General features: G+C 36.6%; 1 protein-coding gene across 1 annotated transcript; it reads left to right on the top strand.

Moving 5' to 3' along the window:
* Positions 1-424: 424 nt before the first annotated feature.
* On the top strand, positions 425-12762 carry LOC117320561 (general transcription factor 3C polypeptide 1-like; the record flags this gene model as incomplete). The annotated part of the gene is made up of 6 exons (XM_033875126.1): positions 425-538; positions 776-852; positions 1997-2205; positions 6429-6583; positions 7387-7518; positions 12642-12762. Coding segments are annotated over exons 2-6 (675 nt in total), but the record flags the coding sequence as incomplete, so codon positions are not given.
* Positions 12763-12968: the final 206 nt, after the last annotated feature.

Genomic DNA, 12968 nt, shown 5'->3' with positions numbered 1-12968 from the left:
TATCGGGCCATATACAATGTAGCATGCTGAGGTGAATGGCTACTAAGTTTGTTCAAATTAATGACACTGACCTGTAATCAAGGGCACAAGAATTAGATATTGTGAAATGTTAAAACAAATTTTAAATGATAAAGAGAACCTCGAAATTTACACTGAAAATCATTTAGAATTACTACAGAAAGTAAATCAGTGTCCACGGAATATTTATTCGACATTTAGACCGTTACTAGCAGATATAGACAGCCTCCAATCCCTTAACTAAGTGATTATATTTCCTAGAAATAAAATATGGTAGCAATGGATTTAACAATACGACGTTTACTTTCTGAACATTTCCCAGTTTTCGCGCGATAAATACTAACCCGGAACATTTCGTGATTTTTGTATCTATTGTACCAACACATGAGAGGGTTATCGAAATGAACAAAATGGCGCCATGCATGAAAACATTGCCATGCTGAAACTGTCAGAGGGGAGATATTTACGTTTTTTTGGTAATTGCCGTCCACATATACCTACAAGGGGAGAAGACAATGAGGTGATATATATATATATAAGCATAACAGGTTAAATTACTTCGGAGAGTTCGACTATCCATTGTATTCGAACCTTTCTACGGACCGCGGACTATACGCTATATAGCACAGATAAGAAATCGTGACGGGTGAACATTGATGCATTCAGAAGTAATTTTCACATTATTTTCAGAGTTTAGTACACAACACCATTCAAAAAGATACATGTATTTACTTTTTAAACTTTGTTTTTTTTTCAGATAATTTGAATTGAGCAAAATGGACACAGATTTTTTAGGAGCGATTAGAGAGGAAATTGCTTTGGAAGGCTTAGATGGTATGGGCAGCATTACTAATATTATAATATAAGTTATATAGATTGATGGGGTTCTACTGTGACTGGTTCAAATGTAAATTATTTTGCTAATTTTAAAGACGCTGTATCTACAGCACAGAGTAATTGTGTCGGAACAATTAAATCGAGAAAAGAGGTATATTTCTATACAGAATTAAGTTGCAAACTTTTTGTTCTTGAATCCATAAATCTGTGATCTAAGTTAGATCTATATCTGTGATTGATAACTACCCAAACTGGTGCTTAATATATTAATGTTCTTGCTTGTATGTCTGCTTTAATTAATATTGTTTGTTGAAATACATGCTCTTTCGAGCTTCATGTTAAAATGTTGCATGTGTCAACAGAAAATAAAGTTTGTTGTATCTTGTATGCTATATAGTACCCTACAAAAGTTGATCTGCCAGGGGTATGGAAGGACAGACCATGGGTCGTATGTGCATAAAAATTCTTAATGGCTGAAAGGAATTTCAAAGTCTTATGTATGTATATAAACGAAGAGAAAATGGCCCATACAGTGTACCTAGATTCAGCCCTCCCAGTCCCTGGCTTTTTATCTTTCAAATCTAGAGCAGATAAAGCTTTAATTGCAGCCCAAAGGAAGTATATTGTGTTCTAGCCCTCTCTATATCTTGTATGGAACTTTGGTAAGTAAGTGATTATTTATGGGAAGTTGTTACTGTAAACGTGGTTATTTTTCGTGGATGGTTAATTTGGCGATTTCGATAAGTAAACTATATGCATGGGAGTATACTCAAATTAATATAAAAATAATACATGCGGGGAAAATTTTCGCGATATAAGGGGATCCCTGTAATTACAGTATTAATAGGTTATCTGACCTGAAGGGTTAGGATGACATATAGCCAAATGCATCATGCCTTGTCCATGGCCGTCTGCTGTACATGTGCGCAGTGCACTGTTCGTAAACTTTTCACATTTCAAAGTTAATTAAAAAAACATCTTATGGTTCAAATTGTACTTACTGTTTCCTGGTCACACTTTACAATATACTGTGAATTCAATTGTTAAAACATAACATGATTTTTAATCACACTTTTTGTATTTTCATTTTAGAGTTGTGCAATGAAAATTCTATTTGACAATATGTTGTGGTGATTTTCAGGTATAAGCATAGAGTCTCTGTGGGTGCGGCTATCCGGGAGACAGAACTTTTCCATCAAATTGACTGACAAGTCAAAAGTTTACCTGTGGCGATGCCTTGTGACCCTACAAGGCCTGGAGTACTATGAGATCCCAATACCACGACCTCCACTGGTCATTTATAATAGTTTGGAGTCCTTCGACCCAGATTCAGGACGACTGATAGAACTGGTAATTGTAGTGTTTGACAAAGTTATTAATAATATAACATCTCTTTTCTGTTGGTTAATAATATCCTGAACACTTGTTATCATATATATTAAACATGTCATAAGAAAGTTTAGTTCATTTATAGTGCATATGTCTACCTGTTAGGCTATAGAAGGAAGTTTGTCCTGAGCTTAATACTATGAATTTTATTAAACTTAGTGAACAAGATCATTACCTTGAGTAGTTGTGAATGTGATCATTACGGTTAGTAGTTGTGAATGTGATCATTACGGTTAGTAGTTGTGAATGTGATCATTACGGTTAGTAGTTGTGAATGTGATCATTACGGTTAGTAGTTGTGAATGTGATCATTATGGTTAGTAGTTGTGAATGTGATCATTATGGTTAGTAGTTGTGAATGTGATCATTACCTTGAGTAGTTGTGAATGTGATCATTACGGTTAGTAGTTGTGAATGTGATCATTATGGTTAGTAGTTGTGAATGTGATCATTATACGGTTAGTAGTTGTGAATGTGATCATTACGGTTAGTAGTTGTGAATGTGATCATTATGGTTAGTAGTTGTGAATGTGATCATTATACGGTTAGTAGTTGTGAATGTGATCATTACCTTGAGTAGTTGTGAATGTGATCATTACCTTGAGTAGTTGTGAACATTTTAACAATATTTAAGAATAATAAAAACATGTTTGCTGCAACATTTAAATTCTAATTAGGCATATTTTCATTGTACAGTACTATGGTGTTACACTCCTGTATGTAGTCTGGTGTTACACTCCTGTATGTAGTCTGGTGTTACACTCCTGTATGTAGTCTGGTGTTACACTGCTGTATGTAGTCTAGTGTTACACTCCTGTATGTAGTCTGGTGTTACACTCCTGTATGTAGTCTAGTGTTACACTCCTGTATGTACTGTGGTGTTACACTCCTGTATGTACTGTAGTGTTACACTCCTGTATGTAGTCTAGTGTTACATTCCTGTATGTAGTCTAGTGTTACACTCCTGTATGTAGTCTGGTGTTACACTCCTGTATGTACTGTGGTGTTACACTCCTGTATGTAGTCTAGTGTTACACTCCTGTATGTAGTCTGGTGTTACACTCCTGTATGTACTGTGGTGTTACACTGCTGTATGTAGTCTGGTGTTACACTCCTGTATGTAGTCTGGTGTTACACTCCTGTATGTAGTCTAGTGTTACACTCCTGTATGTACTGTGGTGTTACACTCCTGTATGTACTGTAGTGTTACACTCCTGTATGTAGTCTGGTGTTACACTCCTGTATGTAGTCTGGTGTTACACTGCTGTATGTAGTCTAGTGTTACACTCCTGTATGTAGTCTGGTGTTACACTCCTGTATGTAGTCTAGTGTTACACTCCTGTATGTACTGTGGTGTTACACTCCTGTATGTAGTCTGGTGTTACACTCCTGTATGTAGTCTGGTGTTACACTCCTGTATGTAGTCTGGTGTTACACTCCTGTATGTAGTCTAGTGTTACACTCCTGTATGTAGTCTGGTGTTACACTCCTGTATGTAGTCTAGTGTTACACTCCTGTATGTAGTCTAGTGTTACACTCCTGTATGTACTGTAGTGTTACACTCCTGTATGTAGTCTGGTGTTACACTCCTGTATGTAGTCTAGTGTTACACTCCGGTATGTAGTCTAGTGTTACACTCCTGTATGTAGTCTGGTGTTACACTCCTGTATGTAGTCTAGTGTTACACTCCTGTATGTACTCTAGTGTTACACTCCTGTATGTACTGTGGTGTTACACTCCTGTATGTAGTCTAGTGTTACACTCCTGTATGTACTGTAGTGTTACACTCCTGTATGTACTGTGGTGTTACACTCCTGTATGTAGTCTAGTGTTACACTCCTGTATGTAGTCTGGTGTTACACTCCTGTATGTAGTCTGGTGTTACACTCCTGTATGTAGTCTAGTGTTACACTCCTGTATGTAGTCTGGTGTTACACTCCCGTATGTAGTCTAGTGTTACACTCCTGTATGTACTGTGGTGTTACACTCCTGTATGTAGTCTGGTGTTACACTCCTGTATGTAGTCTAGTGTTACACTCCTGTATGTACTGTGGTGTTACACTGCTGTATGTACTGTGGTGTTACACTCCTGTATGTACTGTGGTGTTACACTCCTGTATGTAGTCTGGTGTTACACTCCTGTATGTACTGTAGTGTTACACTCCTGTATGTACTGTAGTGTTACACTCCTGTATGTACTGTAGTGTTACACTCCTGTATGTACTGTGGTGTTACACTCCTGTATGTACTGTGGTGTTACACTCCTGTATGTAGTCTGGTGTTACACTCCTGTATGTACTGTGGTGTTACACTCCTGTATGTAGTCTGGTGTTACACTCCTGTATGTAGTCTGGTGTTACACTCCTGTATGTAGTCTAGTGTTACACTCCTGTATGTACTGTAGTGTTACACTCCTGTATGTAGTCTGGTGTTACACTCCTGTATGTACTGTGGTGTTACACTCCTGTATGTACTGTGGTGTTACACTCCTGTATGTAGTCTGGTGTTACACTCCTGTATGTACTGTAGTGTTACACTCCTGTATGTACTGTAGTGTTACACTCCTGTATGTACTGTGGTGTTACACTCCTGTATGTACTGTAGTGTTACACTCCTGTATGTACTGTGGTGTTACACTCCTGTATGTAGTCTGGTGTTACACTCCTGTATGTACTGTGGTGTTACACTCCTGTATGTACTGTAGTGTTACACTCCTGTATGTACTGTGGTGTTACACTCCTGTATGTAGTCTGGTGTTACACTCCTGTATGTACTGTGGTGTTACACTCCTGTATGTAGTCTGGTGTTACACTCCTGTATGTACTGTGGTGTTACACTCCTGTATGTACTGTAGTGTTACACTCCTGTATGTACTGTAGTGTTACACTCCTGTATGTACTGTGGTGTTACACTGCTGTATGTACTGTGGTGTTACACTCCTGTATGTACTGTGGTGTTACACTCCTGTATGTAGTCTAGTGTTACACTCCTGTATGTAGTCTGGTGTTACACTCCTGTATGTACTGTGGTGTTACACTCCTGTATGTACTGTGGTGTTACACTCCTGTATGTAGTCTAGTGTTACACTCCTGTATGTAGTCTGGTGTTACACTCCTGTATGTAGTCTGGTGTTACACTCCTGTATGTAGTCTAGTGTTACACTCCTGTATGTAGTCTAGTGTTACACTCCTGTATGTAGTCTGGTGTTACACTCCTGTATGTAGTCTGGTGTTACACTCCTGTATGTAGTCTAGTGTTACACTCCTGTATGTAGTCTAGTGTTACACTCCTGTATGTAGTCTAGTGTTACACTCCTGTATGTAGTCTGGTGTTACACTCCCGTATGTAGTCTAGTGTTACACTCCTGTATGTACTGTGGTGTTACACTCCTGTATGTACTGTGGTGTTACACTCCTGTATGTACTGTGGTGTTACACTCCTGTATGTAGTCTGGTGTTACACTCCTGTATGTACTGTGGTGTTACACTCCTGTATGTAGTCTGGTGTTACACTCCTGTATGTAGTCTGGTGTTACACTCCTGTATGTAGTCTGGTGTTACACTCCTGTATGTAGTCTAGTGTTACACTCCTGTATGTACTGTGGTGTTACACTCCTGTATGTACTGTGGTGTTACACTGCTGTATGTACTGTGGTGTTACACTCCTGTATGTAGTCTGGTGTTACACTCCTGTATGTACTGTGGTGTTTCACTCCTGTATGTAGTCTGGTGTTACACTCCTGTATGTATTGTGGTGTTACACTCCTGTATGTACTGTGGTGTTACACTCCTGTATGTAGTCTGGTGTTACACTCCTGTATGTAGTCTAGTGTTACACTCCGGTATGTAGTCTAGTGTTACACTCCTGTATGTAGTCTGGTGTTACACTCCTGTATGTAGTCTAGTGTTACACTCCTGTATGTACTGTAGTGTTACACTCCTGTATGTACTGTGGTGTTTCACTCCTGTATGTAGTCTGGTGTTACACTCCTGTATGTAGTCTGGTGTTACATTCCTGTATGTAGTCTAGTGTTACACTCCTGTATGTACTGTGGTGTTACACTCCTGTATGTACTGTAGTGTTACACTCCTGTATGTAGTCTGGTGTTACACTCCTGTATGTAGTCTGGTGTTACACTCCTGTATGTACTGTGGTGTTATACTCCTGTATGTCTGTGTTGACAGGAACAAGTTCCAGAGGATCTCTATCCCATTGATATCGTTAATCAAGATGGCATTTATGGATCATGTTCAACGTATGAAACTCGCAAAAATGTGACTGCCAAGGTGAAAGCAGATGGGAAAAGGCCAGCCGTAACATTGGAGGAGGCAAAACAAATGTTAGTGTGGGTGTTGTGTCTCCAAAGTAGCGACACATATAGGGGAGATAGTTACATGTACACATATTCAAATATCATACAATTATCTATTGATTTGCCTTATAGCTAGTGCATAGGGAACTTGTCCTCTGGTTATAATTTTTAAAAAATCTGAACTTTGTGTAATAATCTCTTTACACAGCTCACTATTATGTATTTTTCACGAGACAAATTCGTGTTTAAATCTCCGAAGTTTCTTAATCATTCATCATTATTTCAAAGAGAAGTAAAAGACTGTTAATCAAACTTGGTAAAATATGAATGGTATGTTTAAATAAAGACATGGTAAAATAGTTTTTTTTCCAAATATCTAACTCTTTGAATGTTACAGAAAAAGTTTGATCAAACATAGAGAATCCTAGAACTAATTCCGTTAATCTGAGCAATGATACATCTAACAAATACTCAACATATTTGTCAATCTGAACAGAGAGAAATAATCATTTGTAAAAATAATTTTTATTGTAAACAGCCAGTCTTCTCCAAATTGAAAAAGTATTTTTAAAACAAATATTTACAGCATATCTTCAGGTTTTTTTTGAGGATTTTTTTCTGGCCAATAAGCGGTCCCACCTCCAACTGAAATTATTTTCTGACATATTAAAGCCCAATTTCTAAAGTCTGCAATCTGCTCCTGAAATTTTCTTTCCCAATTCACTGATTTGCTTACCAGAATGAGACAAAATGGCTGCATTCCAATTAAGTGGAAAAAACTCCGGCGTCTTAAGATTTTGGTGATTCATGTACTGTTATTTATACTGTAGATGGGGTGAGAAACTGGTGATTGTGGCATCCCAGGAGATTCGTGAGAATGCGATCTGTGGACCATTGTATGACCCCTCCCACAACTGGTCAAACATGCTCCACGCCTACTGTATCCTGGAGAGGATTGGCAGGTAACTAGTGTAATCAAACTGATAAATGGTAAACCTCGGCTAAGTTTGAATTGGCAGATAATTCTAGCATTATTTTCCGACCAGTGATATGTGAAATCCTGGTCGAAGTTGTAGTTGTTGCTGGAGCTCTGTAATTATTGATGTTGAGAGATCATGCATGTGGTGACTTCTCATGGAATGTAAGAAGTGTTCACATATGTTTCATTCACACCCACAACAGCATTAGTGGGGTTGGGGGCTTGTATATACTGGAATCAGATTCCTCTACCGCCTGTCTGTCTGAGGATTTTGTCCAGAAAACTAGTTTTTATTCAAATTCCAAATATCACTGATGTGGTCATCACATATTTAGTAGTGCGTGTATGTTTTTGACACAAACGTTAGTTTGAGTCTATGTCAGCGCTTTTGAGGTGTAGCTGACAAAATCTACGATGCCCTCTGGCGGATACTGCCTTGGCCAATCTAACCGTTGCTTTACAGTAACTCCGTAATACTATGCAGTAAATATTTGTAAATATCGTAAATATTCACGATAAAAAATGACATATTGTAAAGTTCAGCTATAAAAAAAATCACCTTTTGTTTTGTTAACACAAACGTAGACACAAACGTAAGTTTGAGTCTATGTCAGCGCTTTTGAGGGTAGCTGACAAAATCTACGATGCCCTCTGGCGGATACTGCTGTTGGCCAATCTAAACGTTGCTTTACAGTAACTCCGTAATGTTATGCAGTAAATATTTGTTTAACTTCACGATAAAAAATGACATACAGTGAAGTTCAGCTATTAAAAAAAATCACCTTTTGTTTTGTTGTATTTTAGAAGCTGACAGGACAATGTGGGTTTTTTTTTTGGCATTTTCGTTCGCTCTGACACAACTTCCACTGCCACTTCACAATCATATTCTATCGCAAAAAAATAATAGTCCCGTGACTTACGGAGTCAAATGCAACACTGCAGTTTCGTTAGATATATGACAAAACAACATAACCTCACAAATAGATAGTTTTCAAAGTATTTAATTTAAGTATGTTCTGTCGATGATACGTAAGAATATTTTTCCGCGTTGAACGCATTAGATTTCACGCGGAATGATACAATCGACTTTTCGCTGGCGCCATATTGCTGCTTACCTGTGACCCGGAAGAAAAATCTACTAACATCACGCTGAATTTTCATCATCGACATCTATGTGTTTTTTTTCTTTGGTGGCATGTTACTGAATGGGTTATAATATTGATAAAGTTTCGTCGGAATATCGTTGTTATTTTGTACATTGAAAATCACTCATCCAGCATCCGATTTTGTCCGCCATCTTTCAGTAATGTAAACAATAATAAAAGCAAGAGTAGGTGATCAAACCCAACTTTGACTGTCGTTTTCTCACTATTAACTTGCATGTGATTGATGTAGTCTGCAGATGGTTAGATTATATAGATGTTTTTTTACGAAAGAAAAAAGTTGTCTATTCATCATGACAATATCACAACAACGGCAGTCGAGTACCATACGCATGTTTGCAAATAAAAAGTTAAATAAATTCTCACTGAATAGGGTTTCGAAAAGGCAAATGGACTTGTGAATATTAATATTGACTTCGGATCTATTGATTATATCCTACGTAATGCACATGAAGTTTTTCGTTTACAGAACGCGTACCGCATTAACGTGGCTGTCTGCATGCAGATGTAGACGTCACTGAAAAATTCATCTCTAATTATAGCGACTGATTCCTTTTTTCTAATATTCGTGATGGTTTAAAAAAAATAGAAAATGATCTATCATTATCATTTGAAATATTACATAACAGTCGAAGCATATTATAAAAAAGAAAGGGGTCTACGATGTACATCTACATAGACCTTTATTATGTTTGGTGGAGTTTTGAACGCTTCAGGGACGGTTAAAGGGCAGTAACTCTTTAGAAAACACAATTTTCATGGAAATGTACTGATTGCTAAATTTAACCAGAGATATTTAAAGGCAGTGGAAATGTTATATTCCTACATCTGCAGTTTTTTCTGTCTTAAATCATTTCAGCTTCTGAATTAAATTAACCTTTAAACTAATGCACAGTAAAGTATTGATAAATCAATGCAAATAATTTATTCTAACTTAGATTTATTATTATTATTTAATCTTTTTTTCTTTACAACACTAGTACATATTATTTGAGAAGAACAGCAAAAATAACTAAGTTCATTATTCTTCTAAACAACAAAAATGTGTAAAACTTGTTTGTGTTGTGCATATATCCTATTGTGAAATAACTTGGCATGACTAAAGATAATAGTATTGTCTTGATGGCTGTTACATACTCTATCATAGGTTGAGTTAAATAATTATTTTCTTCTGATCAATTATGGTCAATGGTGAAAACACATTTTTTTCATTTAAATTGTTAAGTCGGTTTAATGTTCAAATTCAGATTAATTTAATTAAAGCAACTATTAATAATGTATATATGTGTTAACTTTTCTGACAAAGTCTTCAAGTAACCTGATTATATTAGACAGAGAATCAAAATGAGTAATTTTGTTGTTAAGAATAGTGGGCTTAGCCATTTACAACTGTTTAGATTCTACTTAATAAGGTTTGATTTTTAACATTTTGGCAAATTTATCTTATCAATATCCAATTTAGTTTTAAAGATAAGCAGTACTTCCATTTTTATGAAAATAAAAATTACTTCAGTGTTCTAATAATTTAAACACATGAACAATTGAAAGCAATACATTTGTATGAAAAGCATTCATAATGGACTTTGAAGAATGCTACTACATGTACAGTTCATCCAGTTTGGGCATTCGAACTACATTTTCATCTGAGAGATGCTGCAGATTAAAAAAAAACCTCTGATTTTGAAATCGATGATATCAATACATATAGCTACATTCACATCTCACTAACATTAATTAACATGATATATATACCATACATATATATATGTATCGTGCAGTTACAGTTATGTATATGGTACATATACTATTGCGGAGAATATTTGATGCAATGTACATAGGTGAAAAACAAAATTCCACTTCAAATTGATTTGAACTGTACATGTGAATGAATGTGTTTTTGTTGTATAGATTATTTGTAGCTACACAGTATGGAGTGTAAACATATAACGTAGAGTGCTATATGAAAATCATGTTCACTCTAATGAGCGATTAAGAAACTGTCTCAAGTCTGAGCTGATATGAGCATGTAATTCTAAGTTTTGAATATAGTGCTTAGTTTAATGTGGCCGTTGTGATGGTATACCCTGCCCTGTCTACATCCGCATTCTACGCCTCCAGAGTCTGTTTATCAGACCCAGGTGTTTTTAACCCACCATCATCAGATGGTGGGCTATTCAAATCGCCCTGCGTCCGTGGTCCGTCCGTCCCTCCATCCGTAAACAATTCTTGTTATCGCTATTTCTCAAAGTACTGAAGGGATCTTCTAAAATTTCATATATAGGTTTCTCTTGGTTTCTAGTTATGCATATTGCATTTTGAGACTTATCGGAAAACAATATGGCCGACAGGCAGCCATCTTAGGTTTTGACAATTGAAGTTTGTTATTGCTATTTCTCAGAAAGCACTGAATTGATCTTTCTCAAATTTCATATGTAGGTTCCTCTTGGTGCTAACATTAGTTATGCATATTGCATTTTGAGACCAATCGGAAAACAATAAGGCCGACAGGCAGCCATCTTGGATTTTGTCAATTGAAGTTTGTTATCACTATTTCTCAGAAAGTGTTGACGGGATCTTTTTCAAATTTCATAAGTAGGTTCCCCTCGGTGCCTAGTTATGCATATTGCATTTTGAGACTAATCGGAAAACAACATGGCCGACAGGCAGCCATCTTGGATTTGGACAATTGAAGTTTGTTATCGCTATTTCTCAGAAAGTGCAGAAGGGATCTTTCTCAAATTTGATATGTAGGTTCCCCTTGGTGGGTGGTTATGCATATTGCATTTTGAGACCAATCGGAAAACAACATGGCCGACAGGCAGCCATCTTAGGTTTTGACAATTGAAGTTTGTTATTGCTATTTCTCAGAAAGCACTGAATTGATCTTTCTCAAATTTCATATGTAGGTTCCTCTTGGTGCTTACATTAGTTATGTATATTGCATTTTGAGACCAATCGGAAAACAATATGGCCGACAGGCAGCCATCTTGGATTTAGACAATTGAAGTTTGTTATCGCTATTTCTCAGAAAGTGCTGAAGGGATCTTTCTCAAATTTTATATGTAGGTTCCCCTCGGTGCCTAGTTATGGATATTGCATTTTGAGACTAATCGGAAAACAACATGGTCGACAGGCAGCCATATTGTATTTTGACAATTGAAGTTTGTTATCGCTATTTTACAGAAGGTACTGAAGGGATAGAACAATCTGCCACAAAATATCATTCAAAACCTTGACATAACATCATTCAAACCAGGGCTCACACACACGATAAAATCCTAAAACAATCACACAAGTGTTTTTAACCTGAGCTCTGATCTAACAGCTGGTAGCTAGATGGGGCGTTACATCAAATGTATAAATATCTTTTCAATGGCTAATGATAATGATAATTTGTGAAGCGCTTATAGGCATGGGATCCTCAAAAGTTTGAAAAGAAAGGCCTCATTAATTTTACAGGTAATCTAGGACCTTCATATTACATCTACAACTACGTATACATTAACCCATTGAAGATGTCAAATAAGATTACCTGAGTACCTATTCTGACAATTAGCTGCCAAGACGCACTTGCAATCAAAAGTAGATATGAATTTCTTTTCTTGCCAATATTTTGTCCTAGTCCTAATCAGGTATTGGTGATGTTCCATACAAAGTTGACCATGTCCCCACTAAACAAAAGCAGTTAAAATAATTTGTTTTCGTTTGTGTTTTCAGTACTTTCAGTACTTTGATTTTTTTATCTGCCTAAATTTGATTGCAGTTATGCCTCCTTTACTATGATTACTTTTACTTTGTTAGACAGAATCTTGTTTGGACAACTCCTACAGTTATTTCTGCTTGAAACTTTACTGAAGTTAACACACACTGAGGTTGGGCACCTGTATTTTATATGTTTGATGTGTGTTCTAGTGCAGTAATGCCCTTTTTGTCTGTCTGACAGGTCACGGTACAATGGCTGTATGTCTGTGGGGCCACTCAGCTTACAGCTTTTCAATATGCCTCCCAAGACTATATTCTACCACACCAAAAACCTCGTCAAATTAGGACTTGTCAAGAAACAAGTAAGTCTCTAATTGAAAGCGATTAGTGAAAGAACAAGTATGTCTCTAAATAAGATAAATTTAAAACAGATACATGTAATGAACCAATAGATGATCTCTAATTGAATAATTGACTCTATCCATGTAATGAAGCATTAGATGATCTCTGAATTAATATATAACTCTACCCATGTAATGAAGAAACAGGAATCTGACTTTCCAGGAGA

The sequence above is a fragment of the Pecten maximus genome, unplaced genomic scaffold (genome assembly GCF_902652985.1).
Source record: "Pecten maximus unplaced genomic scaffold, xPecMax1.1, whole genome shotgun sequence".
Taxonomy (NCBI): domain Eukaryota; kingdom Metazoa; phylum Mollusca; class Bivalvia; order Pectinida; family Pectinidae; genus Pecten; species Pecten maximus.
Note: the sequence above shows the minus strand (reverse complement) of the source record. Positions and strands in the feature narration are given on the sequence as shown.